The following is a 20,843-nucleotide window of genomic DNA, read 5'->3' as shown; positions in this document are numbered from 1 at the left end:
GGGCTAGTTCAAGGCAACCCCGCCCCAGTATAGTATGCAGAGGGATATGAACTGTACTGGGGTCAGGGGTTAGTTCAAGGCAACCCCACCCCAGTGTAGTAGGCGGAGGGATATGAACTGTACTGGGGTCAGGGCTAGTTCAAGGCAACCCCACCCCAGTGTAGTAGGCGGAGGGATATGAACTGTACTGGGGTCAGGCTAGCCGAAGCAGTCTTATGCTGGAGTGCACTAACTGCTCTGGTGGCGATGTGTGACATGCACATTAGAAATGCTCTTTATAATATTTCCAACCCTAGAGTGATGGAAAGCGTTCTTCTGGTTTTAATTAACTAGTGTATGTAGTGTAGATATTATAGACCCGTATCACTACACTGACAAATATCCACTTCCTTGTATAGAGCAGAATTATGGGGACACAGTGACAGCAGATTTCACTTCTTGCTCGACAAGTCAGATCAGGCCACGTACTGCTGCCTGCCACAAATCTAGGCCAGCGTGCAGAATGAGTTGCCATGGGGTCACGCTAGCTAGCTTTATGCTACGTTCAGCCTAGCAGCAGTGCTTTAATAGGCAGACATATAGGCACATACACACGCTCATTATCCGAAGGAGATGACCACACATGACAGTCGTCTATCAGTCGCTTAACGCTCATTCAACTGATTAATGTATAGCAATTACTACATTCCCAGTCAGAGGAGGGTATCTTTCACTGCTTCACTGAAGAAGACTGAGGTCTCAGAGTTTGGTCTATCCACAGGGGGTCCTTGAGAAGACTCTTGAGACCATAGGCTTACTGGTAAAATGCACATGAGAGGGTACTTCAGGGGTACTCCGGGCAGAGCAAAATTCTGTTGGTGGTACAGTAAGCAAAAAAGGTAAGGACCCACTGCTTTATGGAGTAGAATCAAGTTGCGCTTAGGCAATGATCTACGGTCAGTTTAGCATTTTTCCCACTAACAGCTAGGGTTAGAATTGGGTACGGCATATTAATCCTAGATCTGTGCCTAGAAAGCCTTCAGGCCAACTTCCACCTCTCTATTCCCTTACCGCGAGCGTCTCTCCTGCAGCGTGCTGAAGCCGGCGAAGGACTGGCTCCGGATGATCCCATTGGGTCCCCCGGGGGAGTGGGTTCCAGCCGCCATGATCTCTGGGACGCGGGACGACACTCCTGGAGAGAGAGAGGGAGGAAAAGAGAGGGAGATTGAGTTATATGAGCTACAGTAGTGAGCTATAGGAAACTATAACAGAGATAGATATACATGAGCAATACAGGGAAACTGGGATGACAGAGAGAGAGAGAGCTATTAGGAAATAGTATGTTATTAAACTCTACAGTGACGGGATAAGAGAGGGAGACCTGTATGGGCTACACTGTACGCAGGAAAGTGTAATAAGCTTGGTATGTTGCAACTCTACAGTGACGGGATGAGAGACAGAAGACTTGTCGATACTGGCTCTGAATGTTGTTAGTCTGCATCTAAGCCTGAAGTCATCATCTATTTACTACACTGCAGATGGTGAACCATTCAACCCTGTGTAGTGTGTTGAGAAAATTGGAAAGGGAAAGGGGGATACCTAGTCAGTTGTACAACTGAATGCATTCAACTGAAATTAGTCTTCCACATTTAACCCAGCCCCTCAATCAGAGAGGTGCGGGGGGCTGCCTTAATCGACATCAGTATTGTACTATAATATGTCCTTGATCAGTAAGAAGTCTACTTTCATTGTGCTCCCGACTCCTCCAAGAGTGGCTACTTACACCAAGTATACCAAACATTAAGAACAGCATCCTAATATTGAGTAGCTTTCACCTGGATTCACCTGGTCAGTCTATCTTTTGGAAAGAGCAGGTGTTCTTAATGTTTTGTACACTCAGTGTATTTTCAGTGTTGTTCTTCCTTGCTCGCACATTTCTAATCATCATTGATGGAACATTGTAGGAACCAGGGATAGGCTGGGATTCTACTAGACAATACTGCTGATGTACTCTTGATTCCTTCAAAAGATATCTAGGCTATTTCTATATTTAGCCAACCTGAGCTGTCAGARACTTGTAACACAGTCGAGAAGACCATTTGACAGAGACATTAAAATGAGCTTCCTAGAAACATGTCTAGAAACAGAAACACAGGAGAGAAGAGTGGACGCACATAGCACACAGATAATTAGTGATGGGGAGAAAAATAGATACGTTACATATCATGATATTATTGTCCTACATAGTATAGGCTACCAGCTAAACTCATATTATGAGATATGAGAATAATGTGAAGTGATTTCTACAGTATAAGGTTGTAATCCTAACCGTCACTAGGGTAGGMTTTCCTTGGGTGAGTTGCGGCACCTCGCCACTCGTGACTCCCTCCAGTCAATGGAAGCGTATAGGGGAGCCTTCAACCTGCAGACCCCAGCAACATGACACCATGCCTGGTTCCCAGCACTGAGAGACGTGACAGTGACAAAGCTCAGGGCCAGGGGATAGGCCCACACAAAGGCCCTGCACCATGCCGTGCACGGGCCTGGGGAAAGACTAGATGTTGTTTTGCTGTGGAGGGACAATAGGACAGCTATTTATAGAGCCCATTTCAACACCACTCACTCACTGTGAAGCTGGGTCCTATTAAAAAAGAATGCTGGTCTAGGATCAGGTCCCCCTTGTCTATATAATCCTATTCATTATGATCGAAAAGGAAAAAAGTATCCTAGATCAGCATTCCTACTCTGAGACRCTTTGTGAATACAGGCACTGATGTGCAGCAGACTAGAACACTGGTACACAGGTCAATTAGGTCTATGTGCAAAAGAGGCTGGGTATGACCACTCAAATATTCAAAGAAACTATTGTGATTTTAGAATTCTATCTGGTTGGTATTGATGGCACTTTTTTTCAATGATTTGATGTCTTACAAGAACCCAAACTGTTTGACCAGAGACTGACCCACTGTAGACAACACCAGGAGAGATGTTGAGATAAGGAAAAACACAGTTTGTCTATTTGAAGGTACAAATGAGGGTCTAAAGTGAGAATCGATCGGAGCTGGAGCTAGAGATTATGGACTGAATCTTTGCAATTCCCTTTAGTCCTCCATTTCCACACAACACTGGAAAATGGCAAAAAATGCATCATCATATCATTTGCTAGCTTGATGGTAAATAGCGTGCTATTCACTGTGGCTCACTCTGCTTTCTGAAAGCCTTGCTCTTGGAGAGACAACAGCTGAGAGGAGGCTGGGAGAATTGACAAAACCTTCTTCATCATGTTTAGAGTTCTGACTGAGCTTTACTAAAAGCCTTGTAAAAGTCATGCTTTTGAACACACTTGAAAAGTCTAGAAAATCCTGCTGAGATTGGCGGAGATTCAGGCCGGAACAAAAATGAAAAGATTGGTTTCAGCTTCAATTTGTTGGATCTTCTCAACATTGGAATCACTTCCTTTGATACCACTTCCATCCAACTCCACATCTTGCCAAATGGCAAAGTCAAGAATGAGACAACAGAGCCTCCGGCCAACTCAAGAGGCAGGAATATACAGCGTGGTAAGCATGTTAGGGTACTCTAAGGACTGCCAACATTGAGAACTGGAGGGCAGAACTGTCAGAAGTATCTTATCAAGCCAAACACTTCTATAACTCGGTCATAACATCCTGAATACATTAACTCTTCTATTCTACAGATCCTCTATTCTCTATTTTCCATCTACAGGTTTAAAACTAATATGAGAGAGAAACTAGAGAAAAATACACCACCACACACTGACTAAATCAACTAGCATCTTTTCAGTTCAGTTTTAACATCAACCTGGAGAGAGAATCTGGAATGAACGGTATGCCAGTCATCCATCCACATTCATGTCAAGGCACGTCTTTCACATCCAGTAAACATCACTACTCGCCTCAAAAACAAACTACAGTCGTGGCCAAAAGTTTTGAGAATGACACAAAAATTAATTTTCACAAAGTCTGCTGCCTCAGTTTGTATGATGGCAATTTGCATATACTCCAGAATGTTATGAAGAGTGATCAGATGAATTGCAATTAATTGCAAAGTCCCTCTTTGCCATGCAAATGTTCTGAATCCCCAAAAAACATTTCCACTGCATTTCAGCCCTGCCACAAAAGGACCAGCTGACATCATGTCAGTGATTCTCTTGTTAACACAGGTGTGAGTGTTGACGAGGACAAGGCTGGAGATCACTCTGTCATGCTGATTGAGTTCGAATAACCACCCAAAGCTTCAAAAAGGAGGGTGGTGCTTGGAATCATTGTTCCTCCTCTGTCAACCATGGATACCTGCAAGGAAACATGTGACATCATCATTGCTTTGCACAAAAGGGGCTTCACAGGCAAGGATATTGCTGCCAGTAAGATTGCACCTAAATCAACCATTTATTGGATCATCAAGAACTTCAAGGAGAGCGGTTCAATTGTTGTGAAGAAGGCTTCAGGGCGCCCAAGAAAGTCCAGCAAGCGCCAGGACCGTCTCCTAAAGTTGATTCAGCTGCRGGATCGGGGCACCACCAGTACAGAGCTTGCTCAGGAATGGCAGCAGGCAGGTGTGAGTGCATCTGCATGCACAGTGAGGCGAAGACCTTTGGAGCATGGCCTGGTGTCAAGAAGGGCAGCAAAGAAGCCACTTCTCTCCAGGAAAAACATCAGGGACAGACTGATATTTTGCAAAAAGTACAGGGATTGGACTGCTGAGGACTGGGGTAAAGTCATTTTCTCTGATGAATCCTCTTTCCGATTGTTTGGGGCATCCGGAAAAAAGCTTGTCCGGAGAAGACAAGGTGAGCACTACCATCAGTCCTGTGTCATGCCAACAGTAAAGCATCCTGAGACCRTTCATGTGTGGGGTTGCTTCTCAGCCAAGGGAGTGGGCTCACTCACAATTTTGCCGAAGAACACAACCATGAATAAAGAACGGTACCAACACATCCTCCGAGAGCAACTTCTCCCAACCATCCAGGAACAGTTTGGTGACGAACAATGCCTTTTCCAGCATGATGGAGCACCTTGCCATAAGGCAAAAGTGATAACTAAGTGGCTCGGGGAACAAAACATCAATATTTTGGGTCCATGGCCAAGAAACTCCCCAGACCTTAATCCCATTGAGAACTTGTGGTCAATCCTCAAGTGCCGGGTGGACAAACAAAACCCGAACAAATTCAGACAAACTCCAAGCATTGATTATGCAAGAATGGGCTGCCATCAGTCAGGATGTGGCCCAGAAGTTAATTGACAGCATGCCAGGGCGGATTGCAGAGGTCTTGAAAAAGAAGTGTCAACACTGCAAATATTGACTCTGCATCAACTTAATGTAATTGTCAATAAAAGCCTTTGACACTTATGAAATGCTTGTAATTATCCTTCAGTATTCCATAGTAACATCTAAAGACACTGAAGCAGCAAACTTTGTGGAAATTAATATTTGTGTCATTCTCAAAACTTTTGGCCACGACTGTACACAACAAACTATGAGTTTCAGGTCAGGCGAAATGTAGACTAATCAAAAAAACATCCCCTCACAGCAGGAAGATAAACATTCATTAGCTCAACCAGTGAGTCAACCCCCTCTCTCTCTCACAGCCCAACGTCACCCCTCTGTCCCATCTCTCTCTCTCACAGCCCAACGTCACCCCTCTGTCCCATCTTCCCTCCAATAGAGAGCCTTTTATACAATACAACACAGCGCTTCCTGAATCCTGATGCATTCTGGGACAGAGGCAGGGTGTCCCGGCTCAATGAGACTGCCAGTCAGTCAGACTATTGAAGCCTTCGCAGTCGCGCAACCCTGCATTCCCCCTAAGGAGGGGGACGTCAATGGGTTACAGGGGGACGTCAAGGGGGGACAGGGACCTCTCAGGCCGCACAAGCCTGATCAGTATGCTAACCAGCAGCCTGGCACAAATCCCAAGAGGACCATGCAACGGGAGGGGGTACAGCAATGGGCTGATGCAATGAGTCAAGGAGGGCAGCACTAAGGGGCGTGAGCGAGGAGAGGGAGGAGGGACTGGGGGGTTGCTGGGGAAATTGGTAATTATCTTCCAGAAAGGTCTGTGTTTGATTCGTCAACCCTCCAGATCGAGGCGGATGGGTTAGGGAGGTGTGGATGTGTGTGTGTGTGTGTGTGTGTGTGTGTGTGTGTGTGTGTGTGTGCGTACGTGCGTGCGTGCGTGCGTGCGTGCGTGCGTGCGTGTTGTTAGAAGACCTGAGTATAGAGGGGTGAGGGTGCTGGAAGAGGGGGAGAGATCCTCCAGCAGGACCCGGTGAGCCCAGGGCTGAGAACCACAGGCCAGGGTAATCGTCCAACAGCACCCATGGGCCCAGGGCTGGCATCCTGAGAACCAGACACATCCCACACACAAACAACCCTCTCCCCTCCCTCTCTCCACACTCAGTCATCCATTCTGAGTAAAACAAAATCAGAACATCGTTCTCACCCATACCCCCTCTGAAGCACTAACAGACAAAAACAGACTCACTCGTTCACACAGTCCTCTTCCTTTTTAAGTCTAACCACAGCTCTCTCCTGAACAAATGGGTCCTCTTCACTCGGCCTCGCACAAAACGCACACTCAGTCATTAAAGCAGCCCCTCTTCATACCTTTGTCTCCCTTCCACAACCCATTAGGTAGGACTACAAACCTCCTGACTGCCAACGAGACCGATCAGGGACACTGAAGCTATGTTTTGACCCTAAGTAATGTCCATTACCAGGCTCTCCCCAGCCAGTAAGCAATAGCCACTATGACCTCAGCCATCTTCCATGGTCACCCAGCCAACCAGGGTGCATTAGCTCACAGTCGATGTGAACCACATACAGACGAGTGGTGACCAAAGTCTCTCCCATGGTACAGCCCTGTAGGAAATGGCTAGTCAGGATAGTTTCGGGGATTATTATATGGATGGAAAAAAGYGTTTTAATTCGCTGGCTTCCTGTACCCTATTGACAGGTTGACCAATAAATGAGGCCCAAACTCCCATCCTATCCAATGTCATAAAATATAATTTATTTGCGCCTAGTATGCAAATATTTGAAAGGACACAAACACGCACACAAACAGCTCTTCAGCATACACCACTTGGCAGTCTCCAAATAAAACCTTTGAGAAATGGAACCTTGTACATCCAGTACCTGAACGTTTCAGAAGTGTTCTATTCATAGCTGGCTGCTATCTTTATCACCACAACATCAGAAAGTATCCGACACAGGGACAGACAGAGAATGGGAGAGCATGTAAATCCAAGGCTCTCACAGTGAAAAGGCACAATGGCGGTTTACTTCACAGCAGCTAGGCGAGGCAAAGCATTTTAAGTGCATTTTAGGTTTAGAGTTACAATTAGGGTTAGAATTAGGGTAAGGGGTTAGTGGTTAGGTTTAGTGTTACGGATTAAGGCTATGGTAAGGGTAAGGTTTAGAGAAAATAGGATTTTAAATGGAAATTTGTTTTTGGTCTCCATGAGGATAGAAAAACATAATGTGTGTGTGTACTGCTAGGTGCAGAAGAGACAATTATGTATTTCCTTTAGAACGCATTAGAGTGCCTAATACAGTTTCTAAGTGGTGGAGGAAGGGAGGGAGGAAGGGAAGAAAGCCCTGTGAAATTACAATAACATGCTGAGAGCTGTTAAAAATGCTACACTGCTTTTAAATGGGTCCATAAAAAAGGTTAATGTCATTACTTTCAGCTTACTTCCCATTTTAGTGTATTGAGCGTCTGAAACCCTCTAGCTAAATTATGAGCATGAAAGAAAGTTGACTATCTGTATTTGTGTTCAGACTATGATGACTGCTTTTAGACTAACATCTTATTGGCCTTTCCCTTTTCCCCAGAGGGCCAACACAGTACCAGTGTTTAAAAGCATAACGCCCAAATAAGTTCATGTTATTCCACCAAAAGTACATTTCCTCCAGGATATGTAGGTTCAAAGACCTTTATGGCAGGGCATACAGCATATGTAGGTTCAAAGACCTTTATGGCAGGGCATACAGCATATGTAGGTTCAAGAAGACCTTTATGGCAGGGGCATACAGCATATGTAGGTTCAAAGACCTTATGGCAGGGCTAATACAGCATATGTAGGTTCAAAGACCTTTATGGCAGGGCATACAGCATATGTAGGTTCAAAGACCTTTATGGCAGGGCATACAGCATATGTAGGTTCAAAGACCTTTATGGCAGGGCATACAGCATATGTAGGTTCAAAGACCTTTATGGCCAGGGCATACAGGCATATGTAGGTTCAAAGACCTTTCATGGCAGGGCATACAGCATATGTAGGTTCAAAGAGCCTTTATGGCAGGCGATACAGCATATGTAGGTTCAAAGAACCTTTATGGCAGGGCATACAGCATATGTGGTTCAAAGACCTTTATGGCAGGGCATACAGCATATGTAGGTTCAAAGACCTTTATGGCAGGGCATACAGCATATGTAGGTTCAAAGACCTTTTATGGCAGGGCATACAGGATATGTAGTTCAAAGACCTTTATGGCAGGGCATACAGCCATATGTAGGTTCAAAGACCTTATGGCAGGGCATACAGCATATGTAGGTTCAAAGACCTTTATGGCAGGGCATACAGCATATGTCGGTTTCAAAGACTTTATGGCAGGGCAACAGCATATGTAGGTTCAAAGACCTTTATGGCAGGGCATACCAGCATATGTAGGTTCAAAGACCTTTATGGCAGGGCATACAGCATATGTAGGTTCAAAGACCTTTATGGCAGGGCATACAGCATATGTAGGTTCAAAGACCTTTATGGCGGGGCATACAGTATGTAGGTTCAAGACCTTTATGGCAGGGCATACAGCATATGTAGGTTCAAAGACCTTTATGGCAGGGCATACAGCATATGTAGGTTCAAAGACCTTATGGCAGGGCATACAGCATATGTAGGTTCAAAGACCTTTATGGCAGGGCATACAGCATATGTAGGTTCAAAGACTTTATGGCAGGGCATACAGCAATATGTCAGGTTCAAAGACCTTTATGGCAGGGCATACAGATACTTAGGTTCAAGACCTTTATGGCAGGCGCAGATCAGCATATGTAGGTTCAAAGACCTTTGTATGGCAGGGCATACAGCATATGTAGGTTCAAAGACCTTATGGCAGGGCATACAGCATATGTAGGTTCAAAGACCTTTATGGCAAGGGCATACAGCATATGTAGGTTCAAGACCTCTATGGCAGGGCATACAGCATATGTAGGTTCAAAGCACCTTTATGGCAGGGCATACAGCATATGTAGGTTCAAGACCTTTATGGCAGGGCATACAGCATATGTAGGTTCAAAGACCTCTATGGCAGGGCATACAGCATATGTAGGTGTAGGTGTAAAGAACTTTATGGCAGGGCATACAAGCTGAAGTAGTAAATAATGTGGCAGACCGACTATAACGCGACTGACTGGAATCTACCATAAAAACAGAGACAATATGGGTCAGCTGTCATAGTTCAATCCCTAAACTGCCCCGGCGAAACGACAAACTGTCATTTTCAACATGAGTAATTAGGAAAAAGCCAACCCCCTACCCCAATACTCACTTACGATCACACACAAACACATACAAAACAAGGAAACAGAGAGTGACTGTGGTGATTCAGCACACACCATGTCATGTGGCATACACACCATGTTATGTGACAGTGGTGATTCACAATTAGACCCAACCAAATCATGAGAAAACAAAAATAATTAATTTATCAAAAAACAGAGCACACGGAAATATTATTTGTCCCTAAACAGAGAGTACACAGTGGCAGAAAACCTGCAAACTGTGACTGACCCAAAACCCAAAATTAAGGAAAGCTTTTGAATATGTACAGACTCAGTGAATATAGCTTTGCTATTGAGAGAGGTCGCCGTAGTCAGACCTGGCTCTCAAGAGAAGACAGGCTATGTGCACAAAATTAGGTGGAAACTGAGCTGCACTTCCTAACCTCCTGCCAAATGTATGACCATATGAGAGACATATTTTCCTCAGATTGCACAGACCCACAAAGAATTTGAAAAAGAATCCAATTTTGATCAACTTCCACATGTATTAGGTGAAACACCACAGTGTGCCATTACAGCAGCAATATTTGTGACCTGTTGCCACATGAAAAGGGTAACCAGTGAAGAACAAACATCTTAAATAAACCCATATTTATGTTTACACTGTATATAGCCATAATATGACATTTGAAATGTGTCTATTCCTTTGAAACTTTTGTGAGTGTAATGTTTACTGTTCCTTTTATTTCACTTGCTTTGGCAATGTAAACATGTTTCCCATGACAATAAAGCCCTTTGAATTGATTCAGAACACACACCATGTCATGTGACANCATGTCATGTGACAGTGGTAATTCAGCACACACATCATGTCATGTGACAGTGGTAATTCAGCACACACACCATGTCATGTCAATAGTGCACCAACAGAAGGTCAAAACAATCAGTGGTAGGGGGTATGTATAATCATTACGTGCTGCTTATGAATGTGGTATGTATGGGATATGAATATATTGAGAAGTCCTTATATAGGTAACCTTCATGTATAGTATTGCTGCAGAGGGTTCACCCATGCACAGCTTCAAATGACACAGCATACTGATTTCTCTTCAAAGTGGTTAGTTACTCACATCAAGTCATGTGGATATTCTGATCTAACGCAGASACACAACTATGTCATTTGGTATGACAAGCCAAGCTTTTATCAATATTGAGTGAATTCCTGTGGCCTAGACTGTGAGTGATGAGTTATACAATAGGGCAGGATGGATAGTAACTAACAGGAGTCAGCTGAGAATCAATTAAATAACATTATTCAATTGATTAATTTCAGATGCCTTTGACCACCTTCCTGTCCAAGGCCCTTCCACCCTGATTGCTCAGTTTGGCCGGGCGGCCAGCTCTGAATTTCTTTTGTGGAATTTCACATCTAAGAGAAGAGTAAACGGAATGTAGTTATTTAGGTGTGGGAATGCCACAGGGTGTGTGTTAGGCCAGCAGCAACCAAAGTCTGTGCAGTTGAACATGGATCACAAGCGAACATCACATGTGAGAGAGAGAGAAAGCGAAAACAGAACCAGGTTAAGGAGGTCAGAGGTCAAACTAACTAMACACCACAACCAACCTAGAGGATTACAGGATCCAGGCTGCATCACATCCGGCCGTGATTGGGAGTCCCATAGGGCGGCGCACAATTGGCCCAGTGTCATCCGGGTTTGGCCAGGGTAGGCCGTCATTGTAAATAAGAATTTGTTCTTAACTGAYTTRCCTAGTTAAAAAAAAGGTTAAATWAAAAAATTAAAAAATACTGTTTATAGAGACACACACACACACAGATTTGGATAACACTGGCCGTGTCTTAATACCCATACTAGCGTCCTAAATAGAAGGCCGTTTTAGTATGTGAAAATGTAAGTTTTACAGTATGTGACATTTCGAAAGTTCTATATGATTTAAATGCCCAGATGTCATACTACTTATGTCGGGCTTCTCATGTAGCATGAATGAATTGTAAACTTTCGGGAATTTCACACCCACAGTACATACAAACAAGATAAAAGGAGTGCTTTGAGATTTGAATGTTCTCTGAAACAAACATAACATTTATTGAAGATGGCACAGAGACGAGCAAAGAGTCTCCTGCAATGTTCAAATGTTAGTCCTTTTTTGTTGTCCTTAAAATGATCATGACTWTTTAATCCTTAATCTTTGAAAACAGATTGATATTTGCAGCCTGCCATGCCTTTACTTTAGCTAAATAGCTAATATTAGCTACATGCTTTAGTAGGAATTGAAGTTAGCTGGATACCCGATAAGCTTGCAGTTGTCGAGCAACCTTTCCGGTTTATATACAGTTGAAGTAGGAAGTTTACATACACTTAAGTTTGGAGTCATTAAAACTCATTTTTCAACCACTCCACAAATTTCTTGTTCACAAACCATAGTTTTGGCAAGTCGGTTAGGATATCTACTTTGTGCATGACACAAGTCATTTTTCCAAAAATTGTTTACAGACAGATTATTTCACTTATAATTCACTGTATCACAATTCCAGTGGGTCAGAGGTTTACATACACTAAATTGACTGTGCCTTTAAACAGCTTGGACAATTCCAGAAAATTATGTCATGGCTTTAGAAGCTTCTGATAGGTTAATTGACATAATTGGTCAATTGTAGGTGTACCTGTGGATGTATTTCAAGGCCTACCTTCAAACTCATTGCCTCTTTGATTGACATCATGGGAAAATCAAAAGAAATCAGCCAAGACCTCAGAAAAATAAAATGGTTTGTCAGAATAATAGTAGAAATAATGATTTATTTCAGATTTTCAGATTTCTTTCATCACATTCCCAGTGGGTCAGAAGTTTACATACACTCAATTAGTATTTGGTAGCAAGACCTCAGAAAAAAAATTGTAGACCTCCACAAGTCTGGTTCATCCTTGCGAGCAATTTCCAAACGCCTGAAGGTACCACGTTCATCTGTACAAACAATAGTACGCAAGTATAAACACCATGGGACCACGCAGCCGTCATTAACGCTCAGGAAGGAGACGCATTCTGTCTCCTAGAGATGAACGTACTTTGGTGCGAAAGGTGCAAATCAATCCCAGAACAACAGCAAAGGACCTTGTGAAGATGCTGGAGGAAACAGGTACAAAAGTATCCACAGCAAAACGAGTCCTATTTTGACATAACCTGAGAGGCCGCTCAGCAAGGAAGAAGCCACTGCTCCAAAACCGCCATAAAAAAGCCAGACTACGGTTTGCAACTGCACATGGGGACAAAGATCTTACTTTTTGGAGAAATGTCCTCTGGTCTGATGAAACAAAAATAGAACTGTTTGTCAATAATGACCATCGTTATGTTTGGAGGAAAAAGAGGGAGGCTTTCAAACCGAAGAACACCAACCCAACCGTGAAGCACGGGGGTGGCAGCATCATGTTGTGGGGGTGCTTTGCTGCAGGAGGGACTGGTGCACTTCCCAAAATAGATGACATTATGAGGAAGGAAAATTATGTGGGTATATTGAAGCAACATCTCAAGACCYCAGTCAGGAATTTAAAGCTTGGTCRCAAATGGGTCTTCCAAATGGACAATGACCCCAAGCATTCTTCCAAAGTTGTGGCAAAATGGCTTAAGGAAAACAAAGTCAAGACATCAGTCAGGAACTGGCCATCACAAAGCCCTGACCTCAATCCGATAGAACATTTGTGGGCAAAACTGAAAAAGCGTGTGCGAGCAAGGAGGCCTACAAACCTGACTCTGTTACACCAGCTCTGTCAGGAGGAATGGGCCAAAATTCACCCAACTTATTGTGGGAAGCTTGTGGTAGCCAACCCGAAACGTTTGACCCAAGTTAAACAATTTAAAGGCAATGCTACCAAACACTAATTGAGTGTATATAAACTTCTGACCCACTGGGAATGTGATGAAAGAAATAAAAGCTAGAATAAATCATTCTCTCTACCTTTATTCTGACATTTCACATTCTTAAAATAAAGTGGTGATCCTAACTGACCTAAGACAGGGAATTTTTACTGGGATTAAATGTCAAGAATTGTGAAAAACTGAGTTTAAAAGTATTTGGCTAAGGTGTATGTAAACTTCCGACTTCAACTGTATGTGAATCTGTTGCAAAGTAGTACGCTATGGCCGTGGTATATTACATACTTTTTACTAAACATTACGTCATAAATACTATGCAACAATAAGTACATACTATGCAGGCTAAGTATGTAGTACGCGAGTATGGATATTATGACACGGCCATTGAGATATCCTAACGCTCTCTAACCATTATCAAACATGAAACCAGACTTGTAAAAATAAATGTAATTTAATTAATTTAACAGCCTACTTCAGGCAAGGAAGTGAAATGCCAACTGCTCAAATGTAAAAATTCTAATCAGATGCCCTAGACAGACAGTAATCTGGTGATCTGAATGTATAAAAGTCATACAACTCCCAATCCCAAATTTCCCTCTGTCCAATAAGGACGATGCCTATGACCTATAATCAGATTGGGGGACTAATCGCTATTCCATGACTTGTGTGGACGTCAGCTTTCACAGCCACGGACATCAAGTTAGAGAGACTTATTCTCTAGGGCCCTGGTCAAAAGTAGTGCACTATATTGAGAAAAGGGTGCCATTTTAAACATAGCCTTTTTAGTTAGAAATCAAATCAAACACTGTGAAAATGTCACTGGGTCAGTGAGACAACAGCCACTGTGACAAGAGTATTCATTATTAATATCCAATGAAACAATAACTGTGTCATCCAATTTGTAAGTCGCTCTGGATAAGAGCGTCTGCTAAATGACTTAAATGTAAATGTAATACTCTCTCCCTCTGGACTTCAGTTCATACAAAACGCCCTATCTCAACAGCTAGTTCAGATCACTGTAGCCACTACCACCAGGGAGAGAGAAATACTAAATTTTTTGGGCTTTAAAATAACCACTCACTGGGGCAGAAATAGCTGGCTTGATCCAGTTTGGATGGTCACCGCTTTGCTTTCCAGGTCTACCCTGGAAAGGTAGCCATGTTGGACTTGAGTCGAAGACAACAACCGCTCTCCCACACGAAGCCATACATGTGGTCTGCTGTTTTGAGGCCGGTTTGTTGTACTGACAAATTCTCTAATATGGCGTTGGAGGAGGCTTATAGTAGAGAAATGAAAATTCTATTCTCTGGCAACAGCTCTGGTGGACATTCCTGCAGTCAGCATGCCATTTCCATGCTCCCTGAGAACTTGAGATATCTGTGACATTGTGTTGTGTGACAAAACTGCACATTTTAGAGTGGCCTTTTATTGTGCCCAGCACAAGGTGCACCTGTGTAATGCATGATGTTTAATCAGCTTCTTGATATGCCACATCTGTCAGGTGGATGGATTATCTTGGCAAAGGAGAAATGCTCACTAACAGGAATGTAAACAAATTTGTGCACAAAATTTGGGATGTTTTATTTCAAATTATGAAACATGGGACTAACTTACTTTACATGTTGCGTTTAGATTTTTGATCAGTGTATATATACGCCTCTATTATCTTTTCTTCATACTTTATATCTGGTTTCAGTCATTTAAGTTTACACTGAAAACGTTTGTGTTATATTAATTGTGGCGGCAACGATTTAGCAGCTGGCCGCTACTAAACGGATATAGGGGAAACACTGAAAGTACATGCGGTCTTAGTAGCCTGGTCATACTGTCAGTTCAACTGAATATTTATCTTGGTGATTGTTCTCTCTTATTGCTGTAGGTGATATGGAGATACAGCAGCTACTGAGGTCATGGTGAATCTGCCCTCCACTGTTTTCACAGCCACGACTGAACCCTTCTTAAGAACAGTTTGAACAGAATAACAGTTTAGTAACACTGCAGGGAGAGAAAGAGACACAGTGGGAGAGAGAAAGACAAAAAGAAAAGATGCAATCTTGCAAAAAAGATCAACACTTAGGCCAACTAAATGTGCCCTTTCTGACCAAAAAAAGAGCATAAAGGGTTTGTTTWAAAAAAAAGAATCCTGAGATACTATTATGCAGTACGTATTTCCCTATTTCTACTACTAAGATGGTGATGAAAATGACTCGTCGATCCAAAGCTCAAAGCTCCATTATGTGACGTAAATGGAGCTTTACTGGATTGAACCGAATCACCAGCTGTTCACTTTAATACCACTAGTCATCACCACCCTGTAGTGAACCGCTCAGTATACCAGCCGCTGTAAACTTCCACTCCAGGCCACACACACACACACACAAGTTCACATGCAAACACACACAGACACATGCAAGCGCACATACCATGTACCATGCTTTGAAATGCTGGAAACTAACAGTGTTCACTATTCAAATTGGTAACCATGCTGAGGAGAAAGAAAGAAAGAACGAAAGAGAGAAAGGAGAGAAATAAAGGGGGAGCAAGTAAACATGAGAATGGGTAGGTACAGTAGGTGATGAGACTAGGGGATATAATCAATCTGAGGAGGCTCTGGTCTCAGTGAGCTGGCTGTTCAGCTTCCTGCTGCTCAGATTAGGGATCATCCATGTGAACCCAATCACCTGCTGTTACAGCGCCTCAGGCTTCTACCCAGTCAGCTGTACAGGAAGAGCAGCAGCACATCTGGCTCCAGTCAGGAGAAATGACTTGCTGCTGGTATTAAATTATTAATGTGCCGATGCCACACATACGAAACAGCTATGATAATCACCCTGCATGTGACTTACTGTGGGGAGATAATGTATTTAAAATGACAGAGAGAGAAAGAGTACTTCCCTGCATGAAGAAGACTTATGAGTGAGGTGTTTTTGAGAAGGCAGGGAGTGAAGGGTTCCAGAAGCTTAAAAGTCAACATTAGCACTTTGGGTGAGTTTGGTATGTCAGAGGGACCAGTGAAGAGTGAAACAACACAAAGAAGGCATTGAGTAGCCTAACAAACATGTGGTAGGGCTGTCCCCGACACAAAACAAAATATTGGTCTACCGAGAGTCGTCTGTTCTTTCGRACAATTGATTTTAAAACKTGTAGTTTTCCATATATAAAACACATCCTATGTGTTTTAATAAAATCAACTATATGCACTGAACCTGTCTGATGCTTTAAGCGCACTGTTTGAYGAAATAATTAAGACACACAAATTAATCTAGAGGGAGTCTGACCGAAATTGATTTGATTGTGCCAGGCTGGGCTCAGACTTGCTGCCCTGTGTTAAAATAAATGACAGCAAGTGCCTGTGTGACTAGCACCCATTGTCTCGCACTCCTCCCTGCTGCCGCGACCACCAAAGAACATCAACAGTGTTTATCGTGTTGTCTGTGTTGCTGAGGCTGTGACATAATTACAGCCATTTCTGACTGAAAAGTTTGGTTACCGAAATCCTTAATTTGTTTAGGAAAAACATGACCTATTCCCTCAACTCTTGCTCTCTTTATGTGACACATGTATGCATCGAATGCAAGTGACCAATGGGTCCTGACCTATAGCCCATCATATTCACATCAATAAATTGATTATAACAAACTCTGACCGTCATAACACGTGACAGCAAAATGGATGAGGACATGAAAAAGAAACTCGAAACAGATKAATGTTTACTGGTTGCTCAGGCGGCAAAGGGGAAGGCAGATGTGTGGAACATTTTGACTTAGTTGTGGAAACTACTAGATATCAAGAAAAAGAAGGAAGGTAAGGTGCAAGCGCTGCGTGCATATTATGTTTGACAAACAGGTGCTGTTAGATTACAATGTAATGTTTCTGACAATTTGGGACAGTGAAAACAACACTAAATACATTTTCAGTGTAATGAACACGAGGGARGACAGAGAGTTGGTTTCAAGCGCAGGGCGCAGCAGGTGTTTATTGCAAAGGACCACAGGAGGAGGCATGTAGCTGGGTCCAGGGACAGGCAGAAGGTCATACACAGGGGGTCCAAAAGGGAAACAGTACAGGCAGGGAAAAGGCTAGTAACGTAGTCCAGAAGATCAAGCRATAGGTAGATAACAGGAAATCCGATAGGCTAAAATACAAGCAGGGAATAGGCAAAAGGCGTCGTTAGTGAGGCAGGCAAAAAAACTCTCAGGAGTAAATCACGGGAAAAACAGAGCTCTGAAAGACATGTGTCACAAAACAAACAATACCTCACAGTGATGGGGTGCAAAGAACTGAACTAATTAGTGTGTGGTAATGACATACAGGTTTGTGAACAGGTGATTAGAATTCAGGTGATTGGGATCTGGAGAGTGAACTGTGTTCAGGGGATCTAGGTGTTTGAGGGTTCGAAGCAGACGTTACAATCAGTAATACCAGAGAGGCTGTTCTAACARAAAAAGTGTAAAGCCTTTATTACAGCATAGCAAAGATTAAAAATATTTGTGAAACTGCTTTATCCGACATGTTGTGGTTGCGTGAGGCTTGGAGCTCATGGAATCAGTAGCTTTTATACAAACACTCAAACAGGCAACAAAAGCAGGACCTGTCTTATTTCTGTAGATACACAGTACCAGTCAAAAGTTTGGACAAACCTACTCATTCAAGGGTTTTTCTTTATTTGTACTATTTTCTACATTATGAAATAACACATATGGAATCATGTAGTAACCAAAAAGGAGTTAACTTCTCTAGGGTAGGGGGCAGCATTCGGAATTTTGGATGAAAAGCATGCCCATATTAAACTGCCTGCTTCTCGGGCCCAGAAGATATGATATGCATATAACTGGTAGATGTGGATAGAAAACACTAAAGTATCCAAAACTGTTAAAATAGTGTCTGTGAGTATAACAGAACTAATTTGGCAGGCGAAAACCTGAGAAAAATCAATTCGGGAAGTAGTTTTTGTTTTTGTTTTGTAGTTTTCTATTCAATGCCATTACAGTATCCATTGACTAAAATTGCAGTTCCTATGCCTTCCACTAGATGTCAACAGTCTTTAGAAATTGTTTCAGGCTTGTATTCTGAAAAATGAAGAAGTAAGAGCAGTCTGAATGAGTGGACCCWAAAGTGTCACAGAGCTTTTTCATGCAGGCGACCGAGAGAGTGCCTTTCTTGTTTACCTTTTATATTGACGACGTTATTGTCCGGTTGAAATATTATTGATTATTTAGGCTAAAAACAACCTGAGGATTGAATATAAACATCATTTGACATGTTTCTATGAACTTTACGGATACAATTTGGATTTTTTGGTCTGCCTGTTTTGACTGCGTTTGAGCCTGTGGATTACTGAAGAAAACGCGCGAACAAAACGGAGGTTTTTGGATATAAAGAGACTTTATCGAACAAAAGGAACATTTATTGAGTAAATGAATGTCTGCTGAGTGCAACCATATGAAGATCATCAAAGGTAAGGGATTAATTTTATCCCTATTTCTGACTTGTGTAACTCTTCTACTTGGCTGGTTACTGTTTGTAATGATTTGTCTGCTGGGCTATGTTCTCAAATAATCATAAGGTATGCTTTCGCCGTAAAGCATTTTTTAAATCTGACACCGTGGTTGGATTCACAAGAAGTTAATCTTTAAACCTATGTAAAATATGTTTTGTTCTCTGAATTATTATAATGAGTATTTCTATATTTGAATTTGGCGCCCAGCAGTTTCACTGGCTGTTGAAGAGGTGGGACGCTAACGTCTCATGTACCCAAGAGAGGTTAAACAAAAATAGATTCTTAGATTCTTCTAATCAGCCACCCTTTGCCTTGATGACAGCTTTGCACACTCTTGGCATTCTCTCAACCAGCTTCACCTGGAATGCTTTTGAAACAGTCTTGAAGGAGTTCCCACATATGCTGAGTACTTGTTGGCCGCTTTTCCTTTACTCTGCGGTCCAACTCATCCCATGCAACACTCCATCACTCTCCYTGGTCAAATAGCCCTTACACAGCCTGGAGGAGTGTTGGGTCATTGTCCTGCTGAAAAACAAATGATAGTTCCACTAAGCGCAAACCAGATGGGATGGCGTATCGCCGCAGAATGCTTTGTGCCTTAAATTCTAAATAAATCACAGACAGTGTCCCCAGCAAAGCACCCCCACACCATCACACCTCCTCGTCCATGCTTCACGGTGGGAAGCACACATGCAGAGATCATCCGTTCACCTACTCTGCGTCTCACAAAGACACGGCGGTTGGAACCAAAAATCTGAAATTAGGACTCATCAGACCAAAGGACAGATTTCCACCGGTCTAATGTCCATTGTGTTTGGTGGCCAAGCAAGTCTCTTCTTATTGATGTCCGTTAGTAGTGGTTTCTTTTCAGCAATTCRACCATGAAGGCCTGATTCACACAGTTTCCTCTGAACAGTTGATGTTGAGATGTGTCTGTTACATGAACTCTGTGAAGCATTTATTTGGGCTGCAATTTCTGAGGCTGGTAAATCTAATGATTTATCCTAGCAGAGGTAACTCTGGGTCTTTCTTTCCTGTGACGGTGCTCATGAGAGCCAGTTTCATCATAGCGCTTGATGGTTGTTGCGACTGCACTTGAAGAAACTTTCAAAGTTCTTGAGCTTTTACGGATTAACTGACCTTTATGTCTTAAAGTAATGATGAACTGTCGTTTCTCTTTGCTTATTTGAGCTGTTCTTCCCATAATATGGACTTGATCTTCTGTATACCACCCCTACCTTGTCACAACACAACTGATTGGCTCAAACACATWAAAAAATATACAAATGAACAAGGCACACCTGTTAATTGAAATGCATTCCAGGTGACTACCTCATGAAGCTGGTTGAGAGAATGCCAAGAGTGTGCAAAGCTGTCATCAAGGCAATGGGTGGCTACTTTGAAGAAACTAAAATTTGTTTAACACTTTTTTGGTTACTACGTGACTCCATATGTGTTATTTCATAGTGTTGATGTCTTCACTATTATTTTACAATGTAGAAAATWGTTTTTTTGAAATTAAAAAACCCTGGAATGAGTAGGTGTGTCCAAACTTTTGACCTGTACTGTACAGCCAGGCACATTTAACTGTTAGGCTCCTCCTCTCCTCACTTTTAGACAATTAAGGCAATGACTGTTTTCTCGTCTCCTCACTCCCCTGCTGGCTCCGCTGCATAGTTCTCAACACCAATATGCTGGTTAACTTTGCTATTATGCACACAGCAACATGGTCTAGAAAAAGGTGCCAATTCAACAGCGCACTGAAGTTTCAGAACCGCATATCCAACGCGGGAGAAAACGCATGTTATTAAAAATACATACATACACATATATATATATATATATAGGTGTTTTTTATTTTTTATTACTGTTGCACCATTGTTCTTACATAATATAACCATATACAATTTCAGTAGCGCGTCTTAGAGTGATGGACTGTGACATCCC

The 20,843-nt window shown here is 42.5% G+C and overlaps 1 protein-coding gene across 4 annotated transcripts in view; it reads right to left on the bottom strand.

Moving 5' to 3' along the window:
- Positions 1 to 20,843, bottom strand: part of LOC111955725 (rho family-interacting cell polarization regulator 2) — a 107,529-nt gene that overhangs the window by 48,821 nt on the left and 37,865 nt on the right. For all 4 annotated transcript variants that reach the window (XM_023976019.2, XM_023976022.3, XM_023976020.2 and 1 more), the window contains exon 2: positions 1,051 to 1,171. In XM_023976019.2, the coding sequence (XP_023831787.1) occupies positions 1,051 to 1,171 (121 nt within the window). The remainder of the gene's footprint in view (positions 1 to 1,050; positions 1,172 to 20,843) is intronic.

The sequence above is a fragment of the Salvelinus sp. IW2-2015 genome, linkage group LG31 (genome assembly GCF_002910315.2).
Source record: "Salvelinus sp. IW2-2015 linkage group LG31, ASM291031v2, whole genome shotgun sequence".
NCBI lineage: Eukaryota > Metazoa > Chordata > Actinopteri > Salmoniformes > Salmonidae > Salvelinus > Salvelinus sp. IW2-2015.
Note: the sequence above shows the minus strand (reverse complement) of the source record. Positions and strands in the feature narration are given on the sequence as shown.